We start from the raw sequence: 17,223 nt of genomic DNA, 5'->3' as shown, positions 1-17,223 counted from the left end.
CAGGGATACAGGTCTGTGATTCATCAGTCTTGCACAATTCGTAGCACTCACCATAGCACATACACTCCCCATGTCCATCTCCCAGCCACCCTATTCCTCCCTCAGTTTGTTTCCTGAGATTAAGAATCTCTTATGGTTTGTCGCCCTCTCTGGTTTCATCTTGTTCCATTTTTCCCTCCCTTCCTCTATGATCCTCTGTCTTGTTTCTCAAATTCCTCATTGATATTGCTTTTGATGGGAATAGTTTTTATACTTTTTGTCTCCCTTACTAGAAAGCCACCTCTTTGAAGGCTGCAGCATATACTTCTAGCTGCTCTAAAAATAATACTTACTGTGCACAAACTGTCTTTTATTAAATATAAAATATTTATTAAATATTTTAACTTATATAATTATATATAATATAATTATATTATTTATATTTATAAAATATTATAAAATATTAAAAATATAAACACAGAGCTAGAGCTCAAAACTCAACCATGGGATTTGGTCTAGGTTTGGGAATGGAGAGAATAAAGACTTGTCTTGAATTCAAGTTTATATTACTTTGAGTTAGTTCTGAACGAGCTAAAAGCAAAGCAAAGGATAAAAATGAGATACAGATGCAGGTGGGTGAATGTGGCTTCCCATCACCTCCCTTGCGTTTCTCAGAGTGCACCCAAAGTTTGCATCTCTTGGCAATTCTGCACAACAGGTTATCCCCCAAGTCAAAGGAACATACAATGACAGATTCTCTGCCTTCTATAATCCCAGAAACAGTTTAGACCACCACCTCGTAAGGTCATCATTCTGAGGCTCAGTGAGCTAAGCCATCTGGGCCTAACTTCCATGTTCTGGGCCTTGAAATTCTTGTGATGCCCACAGTTAGGCACTCTCTCATTTTCTGTGACTATGGGGCCAGACCTGAAATTCTCCATTTCATCTTCTTGGGATTTTTTTTTGTTTTGTTTTTGTTTTTGTTTTGTTTTGTTTTTTTTGTGGGCAGACCTTGGAAAAATAATAAGAAACCCATATATAAGCTTGAGCCAGGCAGTATAGAAAAATCATGGTTACTACTACTCAGTTGAACATCAATTATTAATCCCACAGGTATACATAGTGAGCCTACCAGGTACTTGCCCCTGAAGATATAAAAGTAAACAAAACAGGCTCTGCCTTCTGCTTCAGGAAAGCTTGGAGTCTAGTTATATTTATCTTCACTCTAATGACCATTTCTTTATTGAAGGTAGACAGGAAAAAAACAGGATACACTGGCTTGAAACTTTTTCAAAAGCTTATTATTTTTAATTCTGAGTTGTTTAATAACCTTTTGATCTCTTCTGGTTTTCCCCCATCCCTCCCTCCTCTATTGATTCCCTTAAAATAACACTCAGAGCACGCACATTGCCTGTTTTCATTAACTGGTTATGTTTACTCTAAAAACAGAGCTGAGAGTTACCAACTTGAAGGATTCTTCCTCTCTTGTCTCTGGATAAAGTAAACTTTGGGAGACTCACAGAAGATGTAAAGAGGTTTGTTCTAGTTCTTAGACTCAGAGCACTAGAAAGGGCCACTGACAAAAATATAGAGAATTTAATTAATAATTTTAGGACTTTAGGAGTATCGTTGTGGAAGATTAAGTGTAGACATGTGAGTCAGCCTATAGACTTTGTAAAATCCTAAATTGCAGATTAATTTGCAAAATGAATTTTTCTCGTGAAAATTCACCCTCTGCATTTCTTATGAATTGATTGCTTAATGAGTATATGCATTTATTAATATAATTGTTTCTCGATTCTGTATATGTAAAATATTCTGAAAGAATTAACTAAGCCTACGATAAATCCTTTTGGATAACAAATATATGGAAGATCTCACAGTACAGGGGCCTCAGGGCCTTTGTGCTTGCTGTTTCTAGGGTTCTGGTCTTCCTTCAGACTTCAGCACAAATGTCATCTTATCAGAGGCCTTTGCTAATCACCCTATATAAACAGTACTCCCTCACAATGACTCCACTTCATCTACTTTATCCTCATTTTTTAACATAACATTGGTCACCACCTGGTCTTTTTTTCCTGTTTTATTGAGACATAATTGACATACAGTACTGAATGTATAAGTCTAAGGTAGACAACATCATGATTTGACTTATGTATATGATGAAATGATAACCACTTAAGTTTAATTAACACACTCATCATCTCATACAGATACAAAAGAAAAGTAAAACATTTTTTTCCCTTGTGGTAAGAACTCTTATAATCTACTCTTAGCAACTTTCCTCCATATCACACAGCAGTGTTAACAATAGTCATCATGTTGTAGATTACATCCTTAGTACCTACTTATCTTACAACTGGAAATTTGTACCTTTTGATCATCCTCATCCAACCATCCACCCACTCCTATCCCTTGCCTCAGGGTAACCACATATGTGATCTCTTTTTCTCTGAGTTTGAGGTTTTTTTTGTCTGATTGTTTTTTAGATTCTACATATAAGTGAGATCACACAGTATTTGTTTTTCTTTGACTTGTTTCTCTTAATATAATGGCCTCAAGGTCTATCCATGTTTTTGCAAATAGCAGAATGTCCCTCTTTTTTATGTCCAAATAATATGTATACCACATTTTCTTTATCCATTCATCTCTGATGGACACTTAGGTTGTTTCTATGTCTTGGCTATTGTAAATAATGCTGCTGTGAACATTGGGGTGCTGATGCGTCTTTGACATAGTGTTTTCATTTCCTTTGGGATTTGAAGTGGGATTGCTGGATCATATTATAGTTTTATTTATTTATTTATTTATTTTGAGGACCTTCCATACTGTTTTCCACAGTGGCTATACCAATTTACAGTCCAACCAACAGTGCACCAGGGGTCCCTTTATGCCTCCTTACCACTGGCAAACACCAGTTTGCTCTCTGTATTTATTTACTTTTTAAAAAGATTTTATTTATTTATTTGACAGAGAGATAGAGAGAGCACAAGTAGGCAGAGCAGCAGGCAGAGGGAGAGAGAGAGGCGGGCTCTCCACTGAGCAGGGAGCCCCATGTGGGGCTCGATTCCAGGACCCTGAGATCATGACCTGAGCTGAAGGCAGCCAATTCACTGACTGAGCCACACAAGCACCCCTGATCTCTGTATTTATAAATTCAATTCTAGCACTATCACTTTTTTTTTCCATTTTATTTCTTTTCAGTGTTCCAAAATTCACTGTTTATGCACCATACCCCGTGCTCCATGCAATACATGCCCTCCATAATATCCTCCACCAGGCTCACCCTTGTTTATTTGTCTGTGTACCCTGTTAGGGGAAATTCTACTAAGAACAGGGACAGGGGCGCCTGGGTGGCTCAGTTGGTTAAGTGTGTCTGCCTTAAACTCAGGTCATGATCCCAGGGTCCTGGGATTGAGCCCTGAAGTCCGGCTCCCTGCTCCCTCCCTGAGGAAGGGAACCTGCTTCTTCTCCCTCTGCTCTCCCCCCCTCCTCCACCTGCCCATTCCTGTTCTCTCTTTCTCAAATAAATAGAATTTTTTTAAAAAGAAGGAAAAGAACAAGGACAGTGTCTTGCTCTACTCTGTTTTCTGAGTTTAGAGCAGGGTGGGGCACAGAGGAGGCTCTCAATGAAAAGTTTCTGAACACGTGAGACTAAGCAAATAACTTTTCATGATGAAACTTGCCATATAGTGTAACTATTCATGCACCTATATTTTTACTCTATTTGAAAATCTCATGTAGGTACTCAATTATATGCAGATTTATTCAAATGAGAACTAAGTCTTTTATAAGTCAAATTTTAACAATCACCTTAATTTATGTGACTAAATAAGTGTGAATGCATTGTGATTGAGTAAATAACTGATTGATAACCCATCTACTAACAAATTCGATTTCAAAGAGGTGTACCTACTTAATAAGACTTTGAGACATATGATTTCTGCTTTGAATTTTCAGTCGGCCATTATTTCGTGACTTTAAGGAGCAACAAATATAAAATGCACCTAGCTATCATGTTTCTTTCCCCTGAGGCAAAAAATAACTAAATAAATTCATTACTTTCTTGTATTTCCTTCTTGAAACGTTCTATAAATGCACTAGCAAATATTTATGCCTATTTCCTTTTCTTATACAGCTGATAGTATCCTATATTCACAGTACTGTACCTTGTTTTTGTGTTGTATATGTGTGTGTTTCTGTGTTTTCCTTAATCTCTCTTTGGAGCTTCCTCAAGTTTTATGGCTCTATAGTACTCCATTGTGAATATTGTCTTTTTTTTTTTAAGATTATTTATTTATTTATTTGAGAGAGAGAGAGAGAGAGCAAGAGAGGGGAGAAGGTCAGAGGGAGAACCAGACTCCCCATGGAGCTGGGAGCCCGATGTGGGACTTGATCCCGGGACTCCAGGATCATGACCTGACCTGAAGGCAGTCCCTCAACCAACTGCGCCACCCAGGCGCCCTGTGCAATATTGTCTTAATTTATTTTGGTAATTCCACATGGCTTTCAGATTGCTTTCAGTCTTTTGCTGTTATAAACAGCATTGCAATGAATAATTTTATCTATGTGTCATTTCATGCATATATAAATGTATCTATAGGATTATTCTTGGATGTGTGCTTGGGTCTTAGAGCAATTAATAACTTCCCTCATCCTCACCCAACTTTTGAGCCAATGGGGGAATAAGACAAAGAATTAAGCAAATAGGTAATCAAAAGATGACCTTTATTACTGATAAAAACTGATGTTGAAGAATGTGACTTATATTTGCAGATAAAGGGGCTTCCTAATTCTCAATCTCTTTCCATTTAATCATGGCAATGTTGATCAACTATAGGCCTCCCTGTGCAGGTTTTAGGAAGAAGAGAGGCTGAGGCGAATCTTCCCAGTTTATTCTTGATACATTTAATAATTAGGAAAGCCATCCCTCCTTCCCTGGGGAGAAGCAAGAGAAGCCAAGGATATTAAACTAGCAGAGCTGCTTCTGCCTGGAAGGACCCATAGGAGATGAGAAGTGATCCCACGCTAATAAAGTTCTCTGCTCGTTCAAAAGGATTTTTCATTTGTAATTTTGGTACATTTTTCTTGATTGCCCTCTTAAGAGTATCACTGGAGCCTGGGTTGGTGGCTCTCCTTACCCTCATCTTAAACTCTTCTAAATGTTTGGTTTTTATAGACAGGGAAAGGGGAAGAAAAGACAAGAGTCTGATGAGAAAGTTTCTAATCCTGAATTTATGAGACAGGATGCTGAGCTATTCCCACAGATGTTTTGTTATATTTTCTCATAAAACCTGAGCTTCCTCACTGGGAAAAAAAACAAAAAAACAAAAAAACAGTTCAAAGCTTCAGCTCATCTACTGCAATGGCCAAGAACATATTTATTTATAACTTGTAGCATAAAGACACAGAGGTTCTCAGAAGGTGAATGTCACTATGGAGGAATGCCCAGTTAGAGCAGCTGTTCAAAATATTACAGGTATACAAGATGAAAAACTCTAAAAGGAAACACAAAGCCACAAAATGCACCTGAAGACTGAAGTTTTGTCCAGCCAAGAGAATAACAGTAGTTTATATTGGGTGCAGTTTTGGTTTAAACTTGCCAATAATTTCGTTACCAGGTGTGTGCTGTGATTTGGGTGTGGCTGCATGGATGTTTGGCTACGTGGGGCTTCTCAACTGTGCAATTCCTGACCCAGACCTTCTTTAGAGAAGCTTTTTCTTGTTCAAGGAGACAAAGGCCAAGGACTTCTTCACTTTGCCTTCCTCACTTCTTTTAAAAGCAGAGGTAAATAGAATAGGTAAATTTTTCAGCCAGTAACTTTGGGTTTCTTTATTTTTCTTAAAAACAGTTGAAAATAATTTTACATGTCTTTTGTGTTCATTAGACTTCCTAACGTGTTGACAAGGGAGAATTGTTATCTGGAAGAGTCCTCCCAAAAGCTCTCGGTTAAGTCCCCAAGCATAAATGCCTTCTGTTAGAAATTGGAGGATGGAAAAGCGGAAGGAAGGTCTAACAAAGACTGTTTCAAAGACCTTCAAAAATTATGAGGAACTTGGGGGTGCTGGTTGGGTTAGTCAGTAGAGCATGTGGCTCTTGATCTTAGAGTTACAAGTTCAAGTCCCACGTTGGATATAGATATTGCTTTAAAAAAATTTTTTTTTAATTGTGAAGAATAAGTTCCTCTAAAATGTTCTTACTTTTTACTTATGTTTAGACTTCCTGGCTGGAATTCCTTACCATTCTTTCCTTCTGTCTAACTAAAACCCCAAGTCTCAGGTGGTAGCGAGCTAGTGTCAACCTTACCACTACATCTACTTTCTGTTTGGAATTTTAAATCAGCCCCAAATTACTGAAAAATGCATACTCATCTGCACATTAGTACTGTTATTCTGAGAGTGGTGTGTGTATGTGTGTGTGTGTAAGATGTGGCAGAAAGCAAATGATCTATAGTGTGATATTCTAATTCTAGTATCCCAGGTGACTCTGAGAACCAGAGACTTCCTGTGGCAAAAGGGATCTACAGATATTAGGATAGAAGAGGCTGGTTAAACACCCTAGAGTGCTTTTAGCACTTCCCTGACAATGTTAAGACCTTAGAAAAATTTTAACTCTAATTACCCCCTCCTGTCTTTTGTGTTATTGTTGTTATGTATTTTAACTTTAGACCTAGAAACAATGAACAATCTAGTGGCAGTAAACATCGCTAGCACCTAGGCTTTGGGTGAAATAACATTCCTCAGTTAAAGAAACCAGGAATGCTTGGAGAAATCTCAGATTCTGGGTTTGAGGCAAGAGAGATACAAGATGAGTGAGGAGTATGCTGTCCTACCAATCAGCAAAGAAACTATGGAAAACTATTGGGACTCAACCAAAAGGAACTGGAAAACAATCTGTAGATCCTTCTACCAGCTTAAGAATGGAATAAATCAAGCTTCAGTAAGAGTAACCACAATAAACTGAAAAGTGACAAGTAGGTTTAAATCCACAAATTCATAAGGATTAAAGAAACCAAATCTAATAAATCACCTTTGAAGGATGCTGTTTATTTTGCAAAGTGGTACATAGAGGTAAGAATCAAGCATTTATCCTACTTTTCCTATACCTCTGGGTAAAAAACTAGTAAATGAAGAAAAGATTATAGCACTGGAAATCACCATTTGGCAGACTCTAAGGAATCAAAGATCTAGGTATTGTGTATCTGTGTTAGGGGGGCCCTTAGCTGGTGTATTAAATCAAGAATATGCAGATTATGTCCTGCTGAAGGAGAAGGCATAAGCCATCCACACAGGGATCAGCAGGTAGCTTCCTGAGCATCAAATCTCCCACTTTGGGGAAGTGAAAACCCCAGGGTCATTTTGATGAAGCCATAGTTTCCATACACTCACATGAAGGAAGAAAAGTCACATGATTTATTACAAATGCCAGAAACCAAGAGTTGGGGGAGTAGGGGGCACACAAGAAGCCAGGGCAAAGACAGTCTTCTGTCCCAGGTCAGGAGGGAGCAGGAGCTAGAGAGCAGGGTAGCAAGCACTTATTACTTATAAGGTGGTTGGGGCAGAAGCCACTAACTTTTTCCAGGCTCCACTCTACATGGTTATTTTAAAAGTACCCAAGAGAAAGCAAAGCAGGAACCTGGGTGGGGATCCTCAGCTCAGGTCTTCATCGAAATATCCAAACTCTGGCATGTACGGTACAGTATAGGGAACATAATAATACTGTAATCACTTTATAGGGCGACAGATGGTGACCAGATTTCTTGTAGGATCATTTCCTGATGTATAAAAATATGAAATCATCTATGATGTACGCCTGAAACTAATAGGATACTGTATGTCAATTATACCTCAATTAAAAAAATAAAATTCCAGAAACAAATATCCAGACTCTGGGTGTAGCAGGGTTGTCATACCAAGAAATGCCTAGCAGCAACTCCAAATAGCAGTTTTCTCATCACAGTGTCTGTGGTTGCCAACATCAAAAGGAGACAATTGCAACTGTGCCTTTTTTTTCTTTTTAAGATTGTATGTATGTATGTATTTATTTATTTGACAGAGAGAACACAGCAGTGGAAGTGGCAGGCAGAGGGAGAGGGAGAAGTAGGCTCCCCCCTGAGCAGGGAGCCCAACGCAGGGCTTGATCCAGGACCCTGGGATCATGACCTAAGCCAAAGGCGGACGCTTAACTGACTGAGCCACCCAGGCGCCCCCCGACAATTATTTAATAGCAGCCACAGGAAACTAATAATCCAGGTGCTAATACTAGTGGAAGAAAGAAAATAATCACCACGGTAAGAACAGAGGTTATTCGCAGGGGTGGGAGGCTGTGTTCAGGAGGTGCCCCTGGAGTGGTTGGCCGGTCCTCTGTCCTAATGGATGCCAGTTACAAGAGGGTTCGCCTTTTTATAACTCATTAAGCTGTTCATTTGTTTCATGTGGCTTTCTGTATTTGTATTCTATTTGGCAGTTTACAAAAAGGTTTAAGAAATCATACAGAAACCAGTGAAGCTCTTATCTCCCTGCCTGCCTATGCTCAAGGTCCCATACTTCCTTGTCCGGGAGAAGGCTTGTCTCATTTCCTTAATGAGGAAGGTGGGAGGAGAAAGAGCTAAAGGGTAGATAGAAGAGGGCTGCGGAAGTATGTATCTGGGAAACACAAGTGCCATCCTTGTGTCTCCATCTGCGTGTATACTGAAAGATGTAGTTAACAAGTTTTGGTGTCAGGCAGGCATTGCTAAGAGTGTTCCCAGATTCCATGAGCCCAGTCTTACATTGGTGAGCAAAAGTGGTAAGGCATGTGGGTTTGTTGGGAGGCAAAGGGTGCTAGGAAACAAGTGGCTCCATCTCTCCCTATTAAGGCTGAAGTCCACAGCTCTGGCATTTCACATTCCCCTACGAGAACCTGTGTAAGAGAGACACTTGCAGGTACACAGAGGTAAGAGCTTGTGGTATGGTTTGAATTTCAAAGGTAAAAGTTGAAATATTGGTAATCTTATGCATACAACAGAACACAATTTACATTGATTCTTCCTAAGCCAGCAGAGAACACCCTAAATTGTGGCTTATTGGAATCTAGAATATTCACTGATGGTTTGAGCAAGACGCTCAATACCACTCCAGTGAAGCCCCGAAGAGAATATTACATCTTAAATCAGAAAGCTAAGGCGGGGGCGCCTGAGTGGCTCAGTGGGTTAGCCTCTGCCTTCAGCACAGGTCGTGATCCCAGGGTCCTGGGATTGAGCCCCACATCGGGCTCTCTGCTCAGCAGGGACCTGCTTTCTCTCTCTGCCTGCCTCTCTGCCTACTTGTGATCTCTGTCTGTCAAATAAATAAATAAAATCTTTAAAAAAAAAAAAAAAAGAAAAGAAAGCTAGGGCAGCGCCCGGGTGACTGTCAGTTAAGCAACCCACTCTTGTGATCTCCTGGTCCTGAGATCAAGCCCCTCGCTGGGCTCTGCACTGAGCGTGGAGCCTGTTTGAGATTTTCTCTCTCCTCTCCCTCTGCCCTCCCCCACTCCCTGCTTGTGCTCTCTAAAAATAAATCAAATAAAATAATATAAAATAAAATAAGAGTTAACAGTTTATGACTCATGATTTCAAAATGCATAGGTGTCCCTGTAGGGCAGGGAGTTAGGGCATCAGTAGACACAGTCTTGGAAAGAACTGGACAGACAGAAACTCCCAGCTAGCTACGTCTACTAGCACCTAAGAAAAATGAAGCTGTCTTTATAGAGTTTCAAACATTTTCAGACTAATAAAACAGGTGTTTCTGGTTGCTTTGTGTGGGAGGGGTGGGAAAGGCCAGGGGTTGTCTAGGGAACGGACTGTCTACACCGGCTGCTTCAGCTCCCACACCGCAGCATGTAAAGCACTACTGCCTGTGAGGGCTGTGTGAGGCAGCTCAGCTTCCACAACCAAACATCACAGACTGGGCGGCTCAAACAACAAAAGTTTGCTGACAGTTCTGGAGGCTGGAAGTCTGAGAGGAGACCCGGTTCTGGTGCGAGCTCTCCTTCCGGCCTGCAGATGCTGCCTTCTCACCGTGGTGTCACACAGGCAGGGAGAGAGAAAGCTCTTTGGTGTCTCTTACAAGGACGCTAAGCCTGTTTGATCAGCGCCATACCCTTACAAGCTCAGTTAACCTGAATTACTTCCTACCTCTACAGTCACACTGGGGATAAGGGCTTCAGCCTAGGCATTTTGGGGGACACAAACATTCAGTCCTTAACCAAGCGTATATTTACATGAATGTGAAAACGGAGGCTAACGTACTACCTTAAGCAAGTTCTCTAGATGCTAACCCTATTTCAGTTGCAGCTCAAAACTAAAAATATGACTTGTGAGAAACTGCTAACTTGTTTATTTTATTTATTTATTTATTTAAAGAGGTGGGTGGGGGTGAGGAACAGAGGGAGAGGGAGAGAGAGAATCGTAAACAGGCTGCCCACCCAGCGTGGAGCCCCACACAGGTCTCCATCTCACATCTCAGATCCTGACCTGAGGAGAACTCAGGAGTCAGATGCTTAGCCGACTGAGCTCCCCCCCACCCCCAGGCACCTTGAGAAACAGTAACTTCAAAATTTGGATAGAGTTCTCTTAATTCAGTCATACTTAAAATCACCTCCACAGTTTTAATTATTTTGCAAAATAGTGCTGGCCCTTCCAAAGCCACGGTTTGCATTTAATTATAGTAAAATATTTTTCACTCATAATACAGTGATTTGGAACTTGGGATAATTCTGACAGAAGTGTTTACCTTACCTCCCCTGACTCTTGTGTGCAGAGAGCAATAGCAAAAACAGAATTTTACAGAAAATAGGCACAATACATTAAATACCTCAGGCCACAAACTATTTTCAAGATCTTTCAAGTACCTGAGGAATGCTTTTTTGTAAAAATAACCAATACCATCACCTTTCTTAAAAAAGTACACTGGAGAGACAAATGAAATGCTAGGACTTGAAAAAAAAACTAAGAATAAGATATGATCCATGAACTCAAAATTGTATATACTTCACATATATAATGATAAATTCTTTAAATGTGACAATGGGAGTTTTACTGGGGCTGAGCTGAGCCGCAGGGAAGAATTCCCAGAGGCTGGACTCGAGTCAGGATTCTACAGGACCTAGGTAAGTTAAAAGCAGAGGAAGGTGATTGCAACTGTTTTCATCTATTCCATAAAACAGATCTCTAAAACATTAAACATTAAACATAAAACTGGACATCACATGACTGGACCAGCATTAATTGCTAAGTGTTCTTAAAAGCAATAAAAGGGTCTATAATCCAATTATAGATTGAAATAGTCTATAACTCAATGGTCTCACTAACTCTGACTGTCCTTTGACTCGCTCAGGACAAATTCAAGCAGTTTTACCACATATACAGTGATTTACTTATTTTTATTGAAAACACAAATATTAAAGAAAACCATTTAAATAAATTAAAAATCATTCCACATCCCCCTACACTAACACAAAGGATTTGTTTTGCATATTACCTTCCACATGCAAAAAGATTTTACGAAGTCACAATCATAGAACACATACTCTTTTCTATTGTGCTTATTTGACTTACTGTATCACAGACACAACCATGTTTTTACAGTCTTCCAAATAATTATTTTAATGGCAGTATGATACTTCATTATTTTATCAGCCCACTTTCTTCTTTGACACATAGACTATTTCCAATTTTTTTTGCTATTATAAATAATGCAGACATAAACATCCTCATGCATTTCCCTTTGTTTTGTTTTTTAAAGATTTTATTTATTTATTTGACAGAGAGAGATCACAAGCAGGCAGAGAGGCAGGCAGAGAGACAGGAGGAAGCAGGCTCCCTGCTGAGCAGAGAGCCCGATACGGGACTCGATCCCAGGACTCCGAGATCATGACCTGAGCCGAAGGCAGCGGCCCAACCCACTGAGCCACCCAGGCGCCCCCCTTTGTTTTGTTTTGTTTTTATATTATTCTTTATGTTACAAATCTAGGAGTAGAATTTATGGGGTAGAGATATGGCCCTTTTTTGGGCTCCTTCTATGTGGTACCTTATTGCATTCCTAAAAGGTTGCGTCTATTTAAAATGCCACCTGAAATGAATGCATTGAACAGTCTCCTTCTTTAAAAAAAAAAAAAAAAAAAATCAGAAGCATTAGGTAGTTTTCAACTTTCATGTTTTAAGTTAAAAATAATTACTGTGTCTTTAAGAAAATGAAGAGTGTGGAGAGATGGTCTACCAGATCACTAAAACTTCAGCTAACTTAAGCAGTGCTTCCCAACTTTTAACAAGTTTTGGCACACACAGAAAGTAATACTGCAGGCACACTGGGGAAAGTGGACAAAGGTGTTTCTGCTCAGAAGCTCCAGCCACCCAGGCTACCTCTAGCTGCCCCAGGGGTTATAGGGACCTACATGTAGGCACATCTGTGGCCCAAAGTCCATGGGTCATGAAGCTCTAATCAGGGAGAGGTTAAGTGACTGTGACTCAATTCAAGTTACAAAAAAATCTAGTTAGTGGCACAGCTGGGAAATGAATGTAAATTTCTTCTCATCAATGTATTTTCTATTACATCACAACTGTTCTACATGCCTTCTGGCTCTAAAAGTCAATTTTGTATGCAGTAATGTATCTACACTTATGAATAAAGAGGATTTTTCTAACATGCTTGAACTAAAGACACCTAAACTAGCAATTTACATCAAGGCTGAAAATTAAAAATAGTTCTTAGCATTAGCAAATATTTAACTATTTTCTCTGCAAATGTTCAGATTTGCTATTCTTTAAAATTTAGTTTGTAAACTCTGAACAGTAATAATCTTTTGCACAGTATCTTGTATACCTCAGGCAGTCAGCAAATAAAGAACAATAAATTATACACACTACAAAGAAAAAAAGACTTAAAATAAGTCCACATTCTAAACACATCTAACCATGGAAAAATGCTGTTTTAAAGTGTTGATTTTGTAGAGGTAGAGAAGAGTCCCTCCTTAAAGTTTCAAATTCCTTGCTAGCTAAATGGAACCTTAATATACACTAGTACATTACAGGGTCAGAAGAGACATTTCATTCCAAAGAATGGTTCTGACCTGCACCCAGTGTTGATGCTACCAGGAGAATAATTCACTACAAAGGTATTTCACTTTTTGCCAAGTGTCCAAAATTCCATATTACCTTGAAAAGCAGAGATTATAGGGTGTTAACCCTACTGATTCAAATGTAAATACACATAGGATTTTTCCATTAATCACTGCGTTAAGGTGAAGAGTTGGGGTTAGACAGGGGAATTCACCCATTATGTGCCAGGCCACAATGATAAGTAAGGGACTCCAAATCTCAAATTCTGTCTCTCTCTCTCTCTCTCTCTTCTTTTTATTACACCCTAAAACAGTGATTACTGGGTCCACTTCTACGGATTCAATCAGACATTATACACACAAACACACCCATGGGACCGCATGGCGCTTGGAAGATTGCCCACTATTTCCCACTTATTAAGATCTGGATCATATTTCTCAATGCTCTGAAGATATGTTCCCTTCGAGTAGGAATATCCCCCAGTGACATAAATACATCCATTCATGATGACGGCACCACACTCCATCCTCCTTTCCATCATGGGAGCTATTTCTCTCCATTCATTTTGTTCAGGGTCATAGCATTCCGTGATTGTAGTCTGTCCGCCAACTAGATAGAGCTTATTTTCAAATGGAACTGAACACAATCCATATTCTATTAAAAAGAAAAAAAGCAAAATTGTATTAGGATAACAAACAGAGATTCCTTAGGCTGGTGATGTAAGAATCCCTTACAATGCAGCATACAAAAATCGAGTCGTCTTGACATTCTGATTCCTCTACCACAATACTGAGCCTTAAAATCGATCCCCTATTACCCGATTCAGACTGCCTCTCCCTGCCATTCTCTCTCAGGTGGTCCCTCCTCTGGCTTTACAGGGTGCCAGGGAGGAAGTCCTCCTCAGACCACTACCCAGCACAGACACCTTTTATTCTACACTCTGGGTACAAGTTGTGGAGACCCCCTGACATTCTGACGTGAAGACGTCTGAGGGAACTGGTGTAGGCTCCTTCAGGTCTTAGTGGCCACCCCTACAACCAGGGGCAGGCACTCTGTAGCGTCTGCAGTGCCGGGGGCAGGACGAAGGACCTGGCTTGCCTCTCTCACACTGCTGCTCAAAAAAGACAGAACCAGATTAGTGGGGATCTAGAGTCTATGATCCTAAGAGACCAAAAGCAGCTCAAAGGCAGACAGCTGCTGTGTGGGATCCCAGGCTGGGAGTCTGCCTCTGGAGTTGGGAGGAGGTGGGTCAGCCTTCTGGGCTGTTTTAATTTTTCCCATATTATTTATTCCTCTCCCTCCGCTCCCTGCCACCCACAGGCAATCAAGGCACCCAGCTTTTCTGGAACCTCACTTCCTCTCCCTTCCCAGAACTGTCCCTCAGGCGACGCAGACGATGCAGGCGAGGCAAGGGTCCGAGGTACCAAATGCAAGGCTGCTGCTCTCATTCTCTGAGGGACTCGGACTCTGTGCCTCTGGCATCGCTCTGCCTCTTCCTTGTCCGTGCTTCTTCGTTGTCCCCCTTTCCAGCACCACTACTAACCTGTGAGTTCATTCTCTGGGAATACCAACCATAGGATTACACTTAAACACCCCTAGCTGCAGGCCGGGAGAAGGAGCAGGACTTGTCAGGGGCCCGAACGTTATGGCAAATAAATGAAGACTCAGCTTGCTATTGCTGAGGGCTTCCTCCTGCCTAGAAACTTCTGCTCCCGGGACTTGGCACAGCCGCCCCCTTCTTGTCATCCAGATCTCATCTTACGGTCATATCCTCAGAGGGCCCTCCCCTAACTACCCAGCCTGACGTGGCCAGGCAGGCATCCCCACCACCTCACCCGCTTTCATGTTCTCCACAACACTTCTCACTGTCTGACGTTTCTTGGTGACTGTCTGTCTCCCCTCCGACAGTGTCGGACCTGTATCCTGCCCACTATTCCATCCCTGTTGGGGAATGGCAAGTGTCTGGAACCTTGTAAGGACTCATTAAAGTTTGTTGGATCAATAAATGAATTGGAACTTGTACCCTCTGCACCCAAATGTGCACTCCCATTATTTTGTGGGGAAAAAACAAAGCTTATAAGCCCCCCTTCAGAAAGAGGGAATGTATAATAAAAAATGTGATTTCCCCTTTAAGAAGGTAAGCACATTCTTATCAGTAAAGTTTTTGCTATCTCAGTTTCAATGGCTAAGGGAAAATCTCAGAAGATGAGTCCACATACTGTTGTTCTCAAGTATCTGACAGCGAGGAAAACAAGAATTCTCCTACCCCTGTAAAGCCCCATTTATTTTACCCGGGTTTCCAGTTATTATACATGCAGAAGTTTTGTAGAATTTGTTTTGGTACTTGTGAAACATTGTTTATGTAAATTATATGAATGATTCTATCAAATGGTTGTGAAAATTGATAATTCGGAAACTTTATCAGTTGGTGTGATTCAACAAGTTCACTAGGCTTTTCTTAAATTTCAAAGTTTAGCAAAAAATCCTCAATTTATGGTTCTTAAGAAAAATATCTTGATCTTCCTATAGCAGGAAAAATGTTTAAAATAAGGTGATTCCTGGGGCACCTGGTTGGCTCAGCTGGAAGAGCATGCAACTCTTGATCTTAGCGTTGTGAATTCAAGCCCCATGTTCTGTATGGAGATTACTCAAATAAATAAACTTTAAAGAACAGAAAAAAAATAAATAAAATAAGGTGTTTCCTGATAGTTTTTTTTCCTGTTACCCAAATACAACATAACCTTCTGTTATTGTTGATGGAAACTTTTTCTTCCACAGGTGTAACTGCTTTTTTCCTGTTGGTCACTCTACAAAGCTACTGAGCCCAAAGGACTGTGCCTTGTTTATTGAGCTCCTAGCACTACACATCACATTCGGGAAATACTCGGCAAACCTTTGTTGGGCAAACGAAGGAATGAACAATTTCAAACTAAGCACAAGAATGGCACCATCTGTCATGGTTCAAGAAGTTTACACATAAATATTCACTATAAACACACAACAGTCTGTATTCAGTGTTGCATGAGTGATATGAAGAAAGCCATGCAGGGGTTCACAGACAACCACAATATTTTCAGGTATTCAATATCCACTGAAATGATTTAGACTTTTTTCCTAAGATTATTCACATTGAAAAGACCTGTAAAGCTTATCTAATCTAACTTCTTTACTAGAAAGTAAGACCCAAGAGCTTAAGCCGCTGTCCACAACTAGCCATGTGAATAAATGGCAGAGCCAGGAGAGAATTTTCTTCCCATTTGATGTAGCTCTCCATAGGTTTTATCCCTTTATTACTTTCTGCTTCTTCCCTGGTCTTCCCACACTCTTCCTTCCCAGCTCATCCCTTAAACAGTGCTGTTTCCCAAGACTGTGTGCATAGCTGTACTCTTAGTCCTATCCTCCCAATGCACCTCAACCATCTCCACACCCACAGTCATAGCCTCCAAGCAAAGGACACCTTGATCTCTAAATTCGGCCCCACTCTTCCTCCTGAGCTGCAGACCCGTATTTCCCAATCCTTGATGGACAGCTCTCGTGGGTGATCCAACCAGTCCTCCACAGTTAACTATAAAACTGAGCTCCAACTCAGCTCTCAACTCTCTCATGTTGAATGCATAACATTCTTCACATCTACATGTTTTCACCTCCTACCGCTTTCAGGCTTTCAGCATATCTCATCTGGTGTATTATGACAATTTTAACAGATTTCCCTGCTGTCTTTCTCCTAATCTATTCTAAAAGATTCAAGACCTTTGGTAGTTCTCCATTTTTAAACTTCTCCTGACTGCCATTGGAAGCCCTCTGGGAAATGCTCTTCAGCTGAACTCTCCCATCCAATCTCTCATTCTACCCTCTCACACCTCATCATACACATCCACTCCCGAGTACCCAAATAAACCTGGAACTTGCCTTCCTGCTTCCCACCACTGGCTCCCTTCTGCCAGAAAACACTTCTTCAAAAAATACCTTAATTATAGCCATTCTATCAGGCCTAACTCATAACAACATACTCCTGGAATTCTAAGATTTCCAGATTTCCCTTAAATTAGACTCAAGCTCTTTCTACCCTCAATTTCAAGAGCACTTACTTGTATACCTGCCTTGTATTCCTGTTATGTATGTATATTTGCTACTAGATTCTGGGTTCCTGTAGCAATAGAGACAA

General features: G+C 40.5%; 1 protein-coding gene across 2 annotated transcripts in view; it reads right to left on the bottom strand.

Moving 5' to 3' along the window:
• Positions 1-12,109: 12,109 nt before the first annotated feature.
• Positions 12,110-17,223, bottom strand: part of KLHL23 (kelch like family member 23) — a 31,749-nt gene continuing 26,635 nt past the window's right edge. For both annotated transcript variants that reach the window (XM_047722092.1, XM_047722091.1), the window contains one exon: positions 12,110-13,712. In XM_047722092.1, coding sequence (XP_047578048.1) covers positions 13,402-13,712 — 311 coding nt within the window. In that variant the 3' untranslated portion in view covers positions 12,110-13,401. The remainder of the gene's footprint in view (positions 13,713-17,223) is intronic.

Source organism: Lutra lutra, chromosome 3, assembly GCF_902655055.1.
Source record: "Lutra lutra chromosome 3, mLutLut1.2, whole genome shotgun sequence".
Taxonomy (NCBI): domain Eukaryota; kingdom Metazoa; phylum Chordata; class Mammalia; order Carnivora; family Mustelidae; genus Lutra; species Lutra lutra.
The sequence above is the reverse complement of the archived record's forward strand: the minus strand, read 5'-3'. Positions and strand labels throughout refer to the sequence as shown.